The sequence below is a fragment of the Ascaphus truei genome, chromosome 2, assembly GCF_040206685.1.
Source record: "Ascaphus truei isolate aAscTru1 chromosome 2, aAscTru1.hap1, whole genome shotgun sequence".
Lineage (NCBI taxonomy): Eukaryota > Metazoa > Chordata > Amphibia > Anura > Ascaphidae > Ascaphus > Ascaphus truei.
Window position 1 is genome coordinate 82526982 of NC_134484.1, and position 14436 is coordinate 82541417.

Sequence of the window (14436 nt, forward strand, 5' to 3'; positions counted from 1 at the left end):
CAGCACCAGCCATCTAATGTAGTACTACATATCACACAATGCCATAATACAGTACGCACATACAGTAACTGCACTAATTTTTTGTTTTCTTGTCGTTTCAGGAAAAAAGGGTGGCCTGGGGGGTGGTGGGGTGGTGTGTCCAGTCTAATCTGTTTGTACAGTCAAATGTACAGTATATAAACAGCAGTATTGATGTACACAAAACCTCTCCTCTCTCAATGAACTACTGTACTGTACACGGAATGAGGAACAAGATAACGACGGAAAAAATAATATTACTATGTACAGTATACTATATATATATATATATATATATATACAGTATACATATATTATACATTACAGTGTATATATATTATTACATAATATTCTTATAAATGTGCATAATTTATGTTTCTCCATGTTTTACAAATGTTTTCTAAATGTTTCTCCAAATTCAATCTGCCAGAAGAACGTAATAAAGACTGCATTATGTATTATTCATGATTATTTTTATATATGTATTTTTTTGTTCCTGATGAAATAAAATAAATATTTATTCACATTCCTGGTAATCATAATCATTGGTAACCACACCCCGCCCATCCCCCACAGTATAAGAATGAATCTCAAAACAACATGAATCATTTAATGGTTTTTTTTACTCTCAATTCTCACAATGCTGTGCAAATCAGATTTACATTTCAAATTCGAGAAGGGATTTTCCAAAGCGTTACCATAAACAAAGCCTCAAAGGGTTGGGGGGGGTGGGGGGGTTGGGTGAGTCATGTGCAGTAATCAGCTAGCTCCCATCTCAAAGAGGCTTAGAGTACACGCAGGCGCAGTGAGGCAATTGACGCTCGGCTAGGGACGGATTAAAAACACAATGACTAACTTCAGAAAATGAATGACTCTGTGGAGGTGTCTGTCGAATTACTCTGTGGAGAGGGGGGGGTTGGGTGACTCATGCGCAGTAAGCAGCTAGCTCCCATCTCAAAGAGGTTTAGAGTACACGCAGGCGCAGTGAGGCGATTGACGCTCGGCTAGGGACGGATTAAAAACACAATGACTAACTTCAGAAAATGAATGACTCGGTGGAGGTGTCTGTCGAAAAGAGTTTGTGTGTGCGTGGGAGAGGGATGAAGGATTAGTTGTGCTGTAGTTCAAAGAAATTACATACTGTAGAGTAGAGTACAGTAATTTCAAAAGGCAGTTCATCATAATAATTTGATCAATAAACCCCCAAATACAACCCCCAAATACAATACATAAAAAGCAAGTCACTTTATCTCCCTGTGCCTCAGGCACCAAAAACATACAGTAGATTGTGAGCTCCACGGGACAGGGAGGGACCTGTGCCTGAAAAATGTCTCTGGAAAGCGCTACGTATACTGTAACTAACAGCGCTATACAAAAACATGCTATTATTATTATTATTATAATATCAAGGTGATGCTCTGTGCAAATCAAATTCGAGGAGGGATTTTCCAAAACATTGCCGTAAACAAAGTCTCAAAGCTCCCGTCTCAAAGAGAATTATACACAGGTGCAGTGAGGCTTTGTTCTGTACTGTAGCTCGGCTATGGACGGATTAAGAACACAATGGCAAGATTCAGAAAATTAACGACTCTGTGGAGAGGGGGGGTTTGGTGACTCATGTGCAGTAAGCAGCTAAGCAGCTAAATAGCTCCCATCTGAAAAAGGATCACACACAGGCGCAGTGAGGCTTTGAAGCTCGGCTATGGACGGATTAAGAACACAATGGCAAGATTCAGAAAATTAATGACTCTGTAGAGGGGGGGGTTGAGTGACTCATGCGCAGTAAGCAGCTAGCTCCCATCTCAAAGAGGCTTAGAGTACACTCAGGTGCAGTGAGGCGATTGACGCTCGGCTAGGGACGGATTAAAAACACAATGACTAACTTCAGAAAATGAATGACTCTGTGCAGGTGTCTGTTGAATGACTCTGTGCAGGTGTCTGTTGAATGACTCTGTGGAGAGGGGGAAGTTGGGAGACTCATGCGCAGTAAGCAACTAAGCAGCTAAATAGCTCCCATCTGAACAAGGATTACACGCAGGCGCAGTGAGGCTTTGAAGCTCGGCTATGGACAAATTCAAAACACAATGGCAAGATTCCAAAAATTAAAGACAGCCGCATGAAGTTCAAAGCTAAAGACATACTTTAATTTCAAAAGGCAGTTCATCATAATAATACACCCCCAAATACAGTACGTAAAAAGCACACAAATCAACCATGTGCAGTCAAACGCACAGGGTCGCAGACAAAAGCTACAGTAAGATGGTTTTTGCAGGCTTGTGAAGAAAAAAAATTACAATAAAAAAAAAATTCTTAATTTTTTTTTGGTCAGTCACTCAGGCAAGCAAGCAAGCAGTGGTGGGCGAAGTTACAGGCGCATGCGCAGTAAATTCCTACTGTCAAGCAGGAATGTGATTGAAACCAGACACACGTTCAAAGGAATGGTGTGGGAGAGATGTACTGCATTGCACAGAAGATAAGAAGTTGAAATACCCTGCAGTGCAGTTAATTATCCTGAGCGAGGGGAGAGCGCTGTATACTGTATGCAAAAATGTGACACTGTTACAGTACTGTACACGCCTATGCGTTTCAACAATTTTCAAATTAGACATACTGTACAGCAGCACAGCACCGCAAATGCATGTATACTTTAAATATGCAAATTTACAATTTCTGCGCGCGCACACACAGACTGTGTACTGACGTAGGTTGAACCGCGAAGGTATTAGACTTACAAGACAACAGCTCGCAAACTCCCCCCTGAGTTTTTACACGGCATTGCAGTATTGCAGACAGCGAGAATAAAATGCTAATATCACGAGCGCGAAAATAACGCAGTTCACTCCGGGCGAAAACGACACAAAACCGCACATAACCGGGATAGACTGAAAATCGCGGATCTAACCGATTTAGACTAAAGGCGGTCGCCACTGTATGTAGAGCACTGTGGTAATGGTGAGAGCAGGCTAAATAGTGGGCTGGGACCTATCAGGGCAAAGGGAGGAGCGGAGGTGCGGTCCAAGGGTAGCCCTAATAGGGGAGAGGAGCCTGGGGGGCGGACCTGGTGGAGCAGTGGCAAGAAAGCGTGCTGATGTGGCTCCTGCCGCCATGAAATGGAAGCCTGGGTCCACGCGCGCCCGGAAGTGTGACACGCATGACCCAGAAGTGAGGAGACGGCCGCGGGAGAGATGCCGAGGGCCTGGGAATGCCGCCGGGAGTTAGAGGCAGCGGGGAAGAGAGGTAAGGGAGCGCCGATATCGGGAGTCCCCGCAGCACGGGTCCTTACAGTAAGTAGGAATTTAGACCAGGGGACTGCAGTTGATGTGGTCTTCTTAGATTTTGTAAAGGCTTATGATACGGTTCCACACAAGAGGTTGGTGTACAAAATAAAGCAAATTGAAATCAGTAAAAATATATGCATCTGGATTGATAACTGGTTGAAGGATAGAAAACAGAGGGTTGTCATAAATGGATCCTTTTCGGGTTGGGCTAAGGTCTAAGCGTGGAGTACCTCAGCGAATCAGTACTGGGACCCCTGATTTTTAACTTTTTTATTAACGACCTTGAGGTTGGCATCGAGAGCAAAGTCTCCATCTTTGCTGATGATACTAAATTGTGTAATGTCGTAGAATCAGAGCAGGATGTAATTTCTCTCCAGAAGGACTTGGAGAGACTGGAAACTTGGGCAGGTAAATGGCACATCAGGTTTAATACAGATAAATGTAAGGTTATGACAAAGAAAGGACATAGAGTCCATCCACGGTGCAGCAGAAACTAATCACAGGCTTATGACATATAACATCCAATAAATCCCTTATATAACGGGTAATAGAAATCTTGATCCTGGTGTATAAGTGATTATAAAGCTGCTCCAATATATTGAATAGGAGTACTGACATGGAGTGTCATCAGAACCTATAGTTCATAAATATGTGGACGCCAAATCTAACAGGCTTAAACTGCAGAGTGGGATTTATAGAGTACTGGGGAGACACAAATACCAGTGGTAGAGTGTCCCCTTTTAACCAACCACACTCAGATATAGCCACAGAACATATAGGTAACACAGTCAGTAAATAGCCAGGCAACACCACAGTACACTCACTGTTTGTATGAAGTGAAAACGAACAACAGGAACTTTGTGTAAGCGTGCATCCAACTTGATAGAAGATCAGGAGAAGAACAGCCTCTGGGGAGGAAAGTGGAGCACTGTGCAGGGCTAAAGTACAGGAACCAACACACCATACACTGGCGACACACTTTATTCGAGCTCGGCTAGTCCCACGAATTTGGGTATACCCGGGTGTATTGAGGTTTGTGACTGTTTTCTGCCCGAGTGCATTGAGTTATTTTCCAGGCAGGGATTTAAGCATTTTATTCCCGCTGGCTGCAATACTGCACAGTATATATATATATACTGCATTACAATTCATGAATTTATGCCATCTGGTAGACACGCGAAGCATTGCAGCCTATTAAATCCTAATCATTATCATTTAACAGATCAGCCGCTCATCAGCCAGGCATGAACCCAGGCTGGGAAGGCAAATGCAACGGGGCTTGTCAGAGGTGAGGAGCGGCGCATTCCAGGTATCTGCCAGGTACATACTGGGTATTTGCTCGAATAAAGTGTGTCGCAGCAGTAGGTTAAAAACTACTTTATTAAGCGACTAGGGGAGACACCAACAATGGAGCAACCACCCACTCTGATGCGTTTCGGGCTAAGCCCTTTGTCAAAGAGTATAACCCCAATACAAAAAACACACAATTATACACACAATTTACCTAATAGATCGCGTCCTTAACCGGAAGTGACGTCACTTCTAGCTACGGACATGATCCGGACACACTGTCTTTGTTAGTGTATTGACCCGTCCTCCAAGCCAAGTGGCGCTGTGGGGTCTACTCTGTTTGTCTCCTGAGACTCAGGTTATATTGGTAAGTCTCGCGAGACCTTCGGCTGGTTCCGCTGATGTCACTTCCGGTTAAGGACGCGATCTATTAGGTAAATTGTGTATATAAATGTGTGTTTTTTGTATTGGGGTTATACTCTTTGACAAAGGGCTTAGCCCAAAACGCGTGAGATGCGATGGTTGCTCCATTGTTGGTGTCTCCCCTAGTCGCTTAATAAAGTAGTTTTTAACCTATGGTGTGCTGGTTCCTGTACTTTAGCCCTGCGCAGTGCTCCACTTTCCTCCCCAGAGGCTATTCTTCTCCTAAATGTAAGGTTAAGAATTTGGGAAGCAATAATAAACAGGCAACTTACAAATTAAATCGGGATAAATTGGTGGAATCCTTGATGGAGAAGGATTTAGGAGTGCTTGTAGACAGCAGGCTTAGCAATAGTGCCCAAAGTCATGCAGTAGCTGCGATGGCAAACACAATCTTATCTTGCATCAAACGGGCAATGGATGGAAGGGAAGTAAACATAATTATGCCCCTTTACAAATGAATAAAGGGGATGGACAACCTAACTTATGAGGAGAGGCTTGCTAAATTAGATTTATTTACATCAGAAAAGAGGTGTGTAAGAGGGCATATGATAACTATATACAAATATATTCAGGGTTAGTACAAGAAGCTTTCAAAATAACTATTTATCCCAAGTGCAGTACAAAGGATTCGGGGGCAACCCTTAAGCCTGGAGGAAAGGAGATTTCACCAGCAACAAAGGAAATGTTTCTTTACAGTTAGGGCAATTCAAATGTGAAATTCATTACCCACGGAGACTGTGATGGCAGATACAATATATTTATTCAAAAAAGTTTGGACATATTTTCAGAAAGGAAAAGTATACAGAGATATACCTAATAAGTAAACATGGGAAGGATGTTGATCCAGGGAGTAATCCAATTGTCAATTCTTGGAGTCAAGAAGGAATTTATTTTTCCCCTTATGAGACATCATTGGATAATATGACTCTGGGGGTTTTTGTTTGCCTTCCTCTGGATCAATAAGTAAGTATAGATATAGGATAAAGTATCTGTTGTTTAAATTTAACATAGGTTGAACTTGATGGACATATGTCTTTTTTCAACCTCATCTACTATGTAACTACAATGTAACTATGTAACGCAGTCAATGAAAGGTAGAACAACTGGAGAAGACTTATTGGAGGCAGTAAATAAATGTATCTTAAAATTAGGAGTGGGGTAGAAAAAATTGGTGAGCATGACTACTGATAGAAGCCCAAATCTGACAGGTAAAATGTTGGGTTGCTAATGTAACCCTCCTTGCCCAGCTCCTATGGAGTTTACATCAGTATGTAATTTGGCTTTTCAGCATAGTTTACCTGAATTCAGTGTGCTGGATAAATAAAAGACAAAAATACTTAACAGAATATGAGTAGCTCCATGGCTGATAATTAACACCTCACACATTAACCTTGGCCCCTTGCAGACGCACTAACCAGAATGCCCTCCTACTGTCTCTGTACGTTCTTCCTACCAACCAATTAGATTGTAAGCTCTTCGGAGCAGGGACTCCCTTTCCTAAATGTTACTTTTATGTCTGAGCACTTCTTCCTTTTGTGTTATTTATATCTTATTATTTATATGATTGTAACTATTACTGCTGTGAAGCGCTATGTACATTAATGGCACTACATAAATAAAGACATTCATTCATTCAACTATATTCGTGAAAGAGGCTTAAACCATAAGCAATTTGTAACCCTACTAGAGGAATTTGAATCCGATCACACAGGTGTTCTGTATCATACAAATATAAGATGGCTCAGTTTGAGAAATCTCCTTAAGAGTGTAGGAACTGAGAGCAGAGATTAGTTTCTTTTTGGAAATGAAACAAAAAGGTTTTTATTCCCCTTAGCTAAATGATGCAAATTGGTTCTCTGATTTTTCATTTAATATTGATATCATGGGCCACATAAATGAATTGATTTCAGAACTACAAGGGGGTGTGGGTGGGGAGGGGGTTGGCCCTTTGAACATTCTTTGTGTTGCAGTTGTCGCCAATTCCAGGATTTCAAATTGATTGAAAATAACCTGTCTTTTGTCGTCTCTCTTTTCTCATTTGATGTTGATAAAGCCCCATTTAAGCTCCAGCTCGAGCTTATTGACCTTCAATGTGATCAATCGCTTTCGGAGCAAATCAAGTCAGTGCCGCTTCCCAGTTTTTACACTTCTCTTATTGATTATTCATTTTCAAAATTAAATGCTTGTGCTATTTAGATCATCATACATACTGTATGTGAGCAAACATTTTCTGTGATAAAATTGAATAAATCAAAACTTAGATCTGGGTTGACTGATGACCACCTTTTAAGCAGTACTCAGCATTGTAACAATGGAGACAACACCTGACTTCAATTATTTGGTCTATGCACATCAGTTCTGTCATTCCTCCCATTGAGTGAGCTGCTCACATTCTCATCAATACGTGAACAGTTGTTAATTGAACAGATATTTATTCAATATTTGAGCAATTGAATAATTATATTGAATACATGTCAGCTCAATTCGTTTTGTAATTCGGGAAATGTTCATTTTTATTTAATTATATTTTATTTAACAAAATATTAATGCTGATGTACACTTGTACATGCATAACATTTAATTCTTTCTATTGAGTGAGCATTGTCACATCCTCATCCATACAGTATGTAAATGTATACTTTGAATCAATGTCTGCTCAATGTTGTTATACCTTCTTTATTTTCTGCATTTACAAATGCTAAGACTTTATCTAAATTAAGTGTGTGGCCTAAAGCTTACTAAAGCTTGTAAAGTGGCCCCTCAGTCAAAATAATTGCCCACCCCTTTGTTAGATGATGATCCATTAATGGATGCTTGGGGCGTGTGGAGGAGAGGGGTTTCAACAAGGAAACTGCACAGCAAGAAGTGTGATTCTAAAAGGAACTTAAAAAACATGTGTTTCCCTCATCTTGATGTGGTTGCTTATATTTGACATTCCAGCCCCTACTCTGGGCATATCTGTTTAGGAATATATCATGCACCTCCTGCCTGAGAAAATCCTCACATTATTAGTAAGTGATGACTGTCTTTAATGGGTTTCTAAAAAGTCTGCTTTCTCTTTTTGTAGTCGGGTCTGTTGGCTGGAGGCCTAGGCCTCTGACACCCACCTGGATTAGGGCAGGAATCCCAGCTCTCCCCCATGGGGGTGATTTTCTCTTCAGAAGCTGGTGTAGGGGTTCCATTGACATTATCAGCATCTGCAGCTGGTAGTGGAGGTAGTAGCCTGTGTACTGCATGACGCCATGAAGAAACTGTAAAAAAATAAAACCATTACAAATACAGCTTTGCACAAACCATAATAACATTCTGTATTATATTTTATTAACACATATTGATAACTAATTAAATACATGAATATTTCTTCATTACCCAATAATTTTTATAGGCTGTGTGACACCTATGAATTTATATTTACACTGTAAATTTTACTCTTTCACATTTTTGTGGGGGAGGGGGGACACATTTGATTTGATTTTTTTCAACACACCTCATACTGTAAGTGTAGGTAAATGTCATGTATATGTTTGTTATTACATATATTTTTGATTAATAAATAATGTTGGATTACCAATATTTATATACCAAATGTACTAATGGATAGCTCACTTCAGGTCCTGCCACAACATTTCGATGGGGTTTAGGTCCGGACTTTGACCAGGCCATTCTAAAATCCAGAAATTTCATCTTCTGCAGTCATTCTTTTGTAGATCTGCTTGTATGTTTAGGATCATTTTCTTGCTGCATGACCCACTTTCGCTTCAACTTACAGACGGATGGCCTGACTTTCTCCTCTAGAATTTTCTGATACAATGCACAATTGGTTTGGTTGTGTCAATGATGGGAAAGCGTCCATATCCTAAAGCAGCAAATCAGCCTCAAACCATAAAACTCCCACCACCATGCTTGACAGTTGGGATAAAGTTCTTCTGTTCAAATGCAGTTTTGTTTTTTGCAAAACATAATATTTCTCATTGAGTCCAAAAAGTTATACCTTTGACTAGTCTGTCCAGAGATCATTGTTCCAGAAGTATTTTGCATCATCCATGTGCTCTTTGGCAAACTTCAGATGGCAGCAATGTTCTTTTTAGAGAGCAGTGGTTTGTTCCTGGATATCCTTCCATGAACACCATTCTTGTACAGTCTTTTTCTGATAGTTGAGTCATGAACACTCAGATTAGCCAAGGCAATAGTGGCCTGCAAAACCATGGATGTTACTCTCTGGTTCTTTCTGAATTCCTTGATAATTTGCCAGTTTGTTCTTGGAGAGATTTTGGTAGGATGACCGCTCCTGGGTAGAGTGGCTGTGGTATTGAACTTTCTCTATTTGTAAACTATCTGTCTGACAGTAGATTGGTGGAGCCCCACATCCATAGACGTGGTTTTGTACCCTTTCTAGACTGATGCATAAATAACTGCTTTCTGACGTTCTCAGAGATTTCATTTGATCATGGCATGACCTGTTTCCATATACCTCTATGGTGAAGATCAAAGTCACAAAATATCTGTTCTTTACAGCAGCGGCAGCTTTTATTCGAGTAAAAGCCGCCGGCTGCATGCGTCTGGGAAGCGGGTAGCCGCGGCGCGTGGCGGCGCACTGTGACGTCACAGTCACATGCGCGCCCGTCTTCCCCGTCTTCCCCAGGCTTCCCCGACACCCCTGGAGATCAAATTAAGGTAAGCGGGGGTGCGGGGAAGCAGAGGGGCAGAGCAGGAGCCGGGTTCGGGGTCGGGAAGGGGGGATAAATTGCGCGCGAAGTGGAGGGGGGTTGCGTGGGGGAAACGCGGCGGCGCGCGGTTTTTACTGGCGGCAGCCGGGGTAGATCCCGGCATGCCGCCGGCATTTAGTGCAATAAAAGATGTCGCTACTGTATATCGGATGGAGTCTCCCAAAGACACCTTAAGATCTACCTAAATATTTATACACCCAAGTCTAATTATCCTCTTTAATTTAGCTGATGAAACCAGGGTTCACTTACTTTCTCACATACCCTGACTCTTAATTACTCATTGTTTGTCTAATTAATACATAATTTTCTTTCAAAATACATGGAGTTGTTTACTATAAACCCTATTGGATATTTAAGAAAAGACTGATTTTGGTTCAAGAAGGTTATCATGGACAAACTATGGAATTTCTGTAATTATCACTGCGGTTCACAAACTTTTTCTCTCCACTCCCCTCCCCCACCAACCCCATTGGGACTAGATATGTGGCTGGACCAATCTCCACCATATGTAACATCCACCCCACCCCCAAAATCTTAATTGCTTCAGCTGTCAGACTGGGCCATAGTCTAACCTGAGCCACACCTTATCCTGCCATAAGAAGCAACCTTACCTTCTTTTTTCAACATTGTCCCTCATTCCCTCTAGATTGAAAGCTCTCACGAGCAGGGTACTCACTACCTCTTTGCATCTGTTTGTGCTTGTTTGTCCTCACCTGTATGTAACTGTTTATGTTTTCATAATATACATAACTCTGTACCCCATTGTACCTTGCTGTGGAATATGAAAAAAAGGGAAATGTCGGCGCCAAGTGTGACAATAATAAATAGTCCAAACCATACGAGTGAAAGTCCAAATGTAGTCCTTAGATGATTTATTGATGTGCAGACGGACTGTGGATTCTCTCCAAGATACAGTGCAATATGTGGAAATAAAAGAAAATGAATTATGGTGCAGTATATCAGTCAATGCGGACATAAAAACATATTTCACTAACAACATAATACAGACATGACAGACTAACAACAACACAAGCCAGACTAAAAAATAATAAAAAACTATTTATTGACAACTAATGTAGGGTTCTGGAGGATGGCTGGCAGACACCAATCCGGGGGGGGGGGGGGGTAAAATCGTTGCCCTACTCACAAGATACAGGATAATATCAGGCAGTAGGACTGGAGACACAATCGGTGGTTTCAAGATGGCGACCGGAGCCCTCTCACTGGCGTCCCCACATGAGGTAGATGCTGTGTGGAGCTACACAGGTCACAGGAGCTGAAGCCCCTCCGAGCGGATGTAGCGTCACGCTCTGTCTTCCTCCCAATACTGCTGTCCTCACACGTATCTCGTCCCCCACGCCTCAGACCGGATAGTATGCTTCCACTTCCAGGAACCAAAACTTCACTCTAAAACAAAATCTTCCCAACGCGTTTCATACGCATGCGCGCACTTTTTCAAGGGATGTCACTACCCCTGGATCTATCTCCTGCAGGACACAGACAGCAATGCTGGACTATTTATTATTGTCACATTTGGCGCCGACATTTCCCTTTTTTTCCTATGCCATCCAACTGACTGTACTTTCAGTATTTGTCTGGCTGCCTCTATTGTTATTTATATTTACACGTGTTTCCCAGTAGGGGTATTGTATGATTTTTAGCGCTGTTTTGCACCGTCTTTCTTGTTTTTGCTGTGGAATATGGTACCTTGCCAAAGAAATGGTAATAATAATAACACCAGTATATGCTACGCTCAGACATGGTCCTCCGCCCGATTCTGTGGCATGCCTATCTTCTAATGACATTTTCTCTTTTATGTTTCTTTTGATATCGGCATACTTTTTTTTTACAGTTAGCAATGGTACATGGCACTATACCCACAATGTTCACTGCATCACAAATCAGTTTCTATTCGTTGTTCTTTATGGCCATTGATTTTCTAGTTTGCATCCTACCAAAAATTAGTTGGTAGCATGGTACAATTTGATTCGCCAAGACAAGATTTTTCAAATCCGAATATGTTGTGCTGCATTGACGTTACTTGTCAGCATCTTCAGTGCCATGTGCACTTCTTTCCCTTTAAGATGATGTCACCAAAACCAGAATGGCTGGCATCACATGGTACTAGAACCATTAGGATTGGGAGTCATCCTATTGGTCCTAGTAAACCATGTGACAACTTCCAGTTTTTTAAAGGATGTGACATCATCCCTTGATGATGTCACATCCTCAAAAAATGGCTGGCATCCCATGGTTTACTACAACAATAGGATAACCCCCAATCCTAGATTTTTTTACCTGTGGACCGAGGCTGTAGAGGAGCACAGCATCGTGGACCAGGAGTTGCAGCTGCTGTTGCTGGTGTTGATGTTGGAGTCAGATCCGGTGGGTGAAGTCAAAACTCATCAAAAAGTAAGAAAAAGATGGATTTTATTTTATTTAATGTTGTATTCTGTTTTTTAGGTTGGCATTTACATTGACATACTGTAACTTTTGTATTCCAATGAAAATGTCTTTTGTTTGGTGCTTGTGTTTTTATTTGCAGGCTTTTCCTTTTAGGTTAGTACTGTAGTGCCATTTTTAGTAATTCAAATGTACTGTAATGTCTTTTTATTTGATGCATGTATTTATTTTTTTGCAGGTTGCCAATTGATTGACAGAGTGACAGAGTGACAGACCATCCGCACAGGGTATTGGTGTGTTATTGTGCGAATCAATTGGTTTATTGTCTTTTTTTGTTGTACAGCCGCGGCCCCGTTTATTCTCCAACATCTCCGAATTTTTTCGGGGATTTTTTCCGAATGCCACGCACTTCACCGCACTTCACCACGTTCATGCCGCATTCATACCGCATTCATGTTGCATTCATGCCGGCGTCACCCACAGTTGATGTGTTTATTGATGTGTTTATTGATAATGGTTCGGATTTAATTGGTTGCAATTCTTCGCTTATCCGCCAGGTGCAGATATTCATGAATTGTAATGCGCATGCGCTTCAGTAATGTGTCGACTTGCAGGTGTTTAAAAGAATACCACAGTGGTCCATTGTAAATTGACCTTGGTACTGAAGAAGTTACAATAATGTATCAATTTAGGCTTTTCATATAAAAAAAATACATGCACAGTGTCTGGTGTTTTATTGTCCTGAGAGTCCCAACATGAGTGCACCAACACAGTCCGTGTTCCAAAAACCCGACAGAACGTACGCTTATTTAATATAGGCCACGATTAATGAAACTGATGACAAGATGGCAACAGTTGGTCAAATGTATCAGTATTTTAACGAAAAATATGAATTTGACAAATTTTCACCAGATGCTCATGTGTGGAAGTGTGCAATAAGGAAAAAATTATGTATCGATCCGTGTTTTTTTCGTATTGATCCCGGTGTTATTGGAGGGTATTGGTGTGTATCACCGGATTTTTCCCGTATCTATGATCATGGAGACTTCAAAAGGCGAAAGGTCATGTTAAAACCAACTAAGAAACGTCAGTCGCAGGCAAGCGATGTGCCAGCGCCAGCACCGGCTTCCAATAACGGTCCGACCGTCAGTGAAAACCTGGTGACCGGCAACCCTTGCTGTCTGTCCCCGCCCGGAAACCTGCAACTTGAGCCGGATTTCGCGTACAGATTCCAGCAAGCTTGCATTTACCTAAGCGATTTCCAGCCTCATCAGCTGACTACAGGTATAGTAGTCCCGCTGTCACCTGTCAACTATGTGTATAATCAAGAATACGGGACTGGCAGTGGCTCGGCGCCAGCTGATTGGCAAAGTCTTTGGTGAGTAATGTTGCCGTATTTTATTCTGTTTTTGAAATATCAATTCAATGCACAGTCAAGCGATTCTCCTGTAAGCAATATCATTGGCTGAGCAGCTTCTGCAGTAGATACTGCACAATTGGTGGAACGTTAGGCGCATGCGCATATGAACCTTCTTGAAACGCATTTGCGTGTCATCACATCGACAGTCGGCGCATGCGCATGTGAAGAGGAGACGCCCCCCGAGAAAATTATTGGTGGGCCTGACTGTGGGAACTTCTTTATGGGACTGACTGACCATTACAGTAAAACTTGTACTTTTGTTTTTCCTCAGAAAATAAAAGTTTGTCATCTCATGCGGAACACGGCAAATGGAGGGATTTCGATGGATAATATCGCTTTGTGTAACAATGCCTGCACATTGCTGAACCTGATTTCAAAAACCACGTACCGGAGTCTACAGTTTAGTGGCCGTTGTTATTGATTAGGATAGAATACTGTAACTGAGAGCTTCATAGAAAACCTGAAACAGTATGCTGTTGTTTTCAGACCTTATACAATACTTTTTTTATATATACTGTATAATAAACCCAAAAAATAAAAAGTATGCATTTATTCTACATGTATTCCAGTACATATGTGTATTCTATACCCGTACAGTATGTATTGTTTTAATACTCTTGTGATGTACAGTACTAAGCATGCCTACAGTATACAGTACAGTATGCCTGGACAGTACTGTATGTTCTAGAAACACTGTATTTTGTTACAGTATAAAAGGAGACAATGAAACAATTTAAAACAAATCAACATTTTCTTTAATTGGTGAAGTACAAAAACATTTATTTACAAATACAATTTAAAAACATTTAAAGTGTACAGCAATTCAAAACATTAACAGGTGTATGGTTTACTGCTAGTGAAAACATTTATGTACAGA

The 14436-nt window shown here is 41.2% G+C and overlaps 1 protein-coding gene across 1 annotated transcript in view; it reads right to left on the reverse strand.

Moving 5' to 3' along the window:
* Window positions 1–14436, reverse strand: part of LOC142488111 (uncharacterized) — a 93489-nt gene that overhangs the window by 61954 nt on the left and 17099 nt on the right. The window contains exon 3 of the mRNA XM_075588484.1: window positions 8117–8260. Within this exon, the coding sequence (XP_075444599.1) occupies window positions 8117–8260 (144 nt within the window). The remainder of the gene's footprint in view (window positions 1–8116; window positions 8261–14436) is intronic.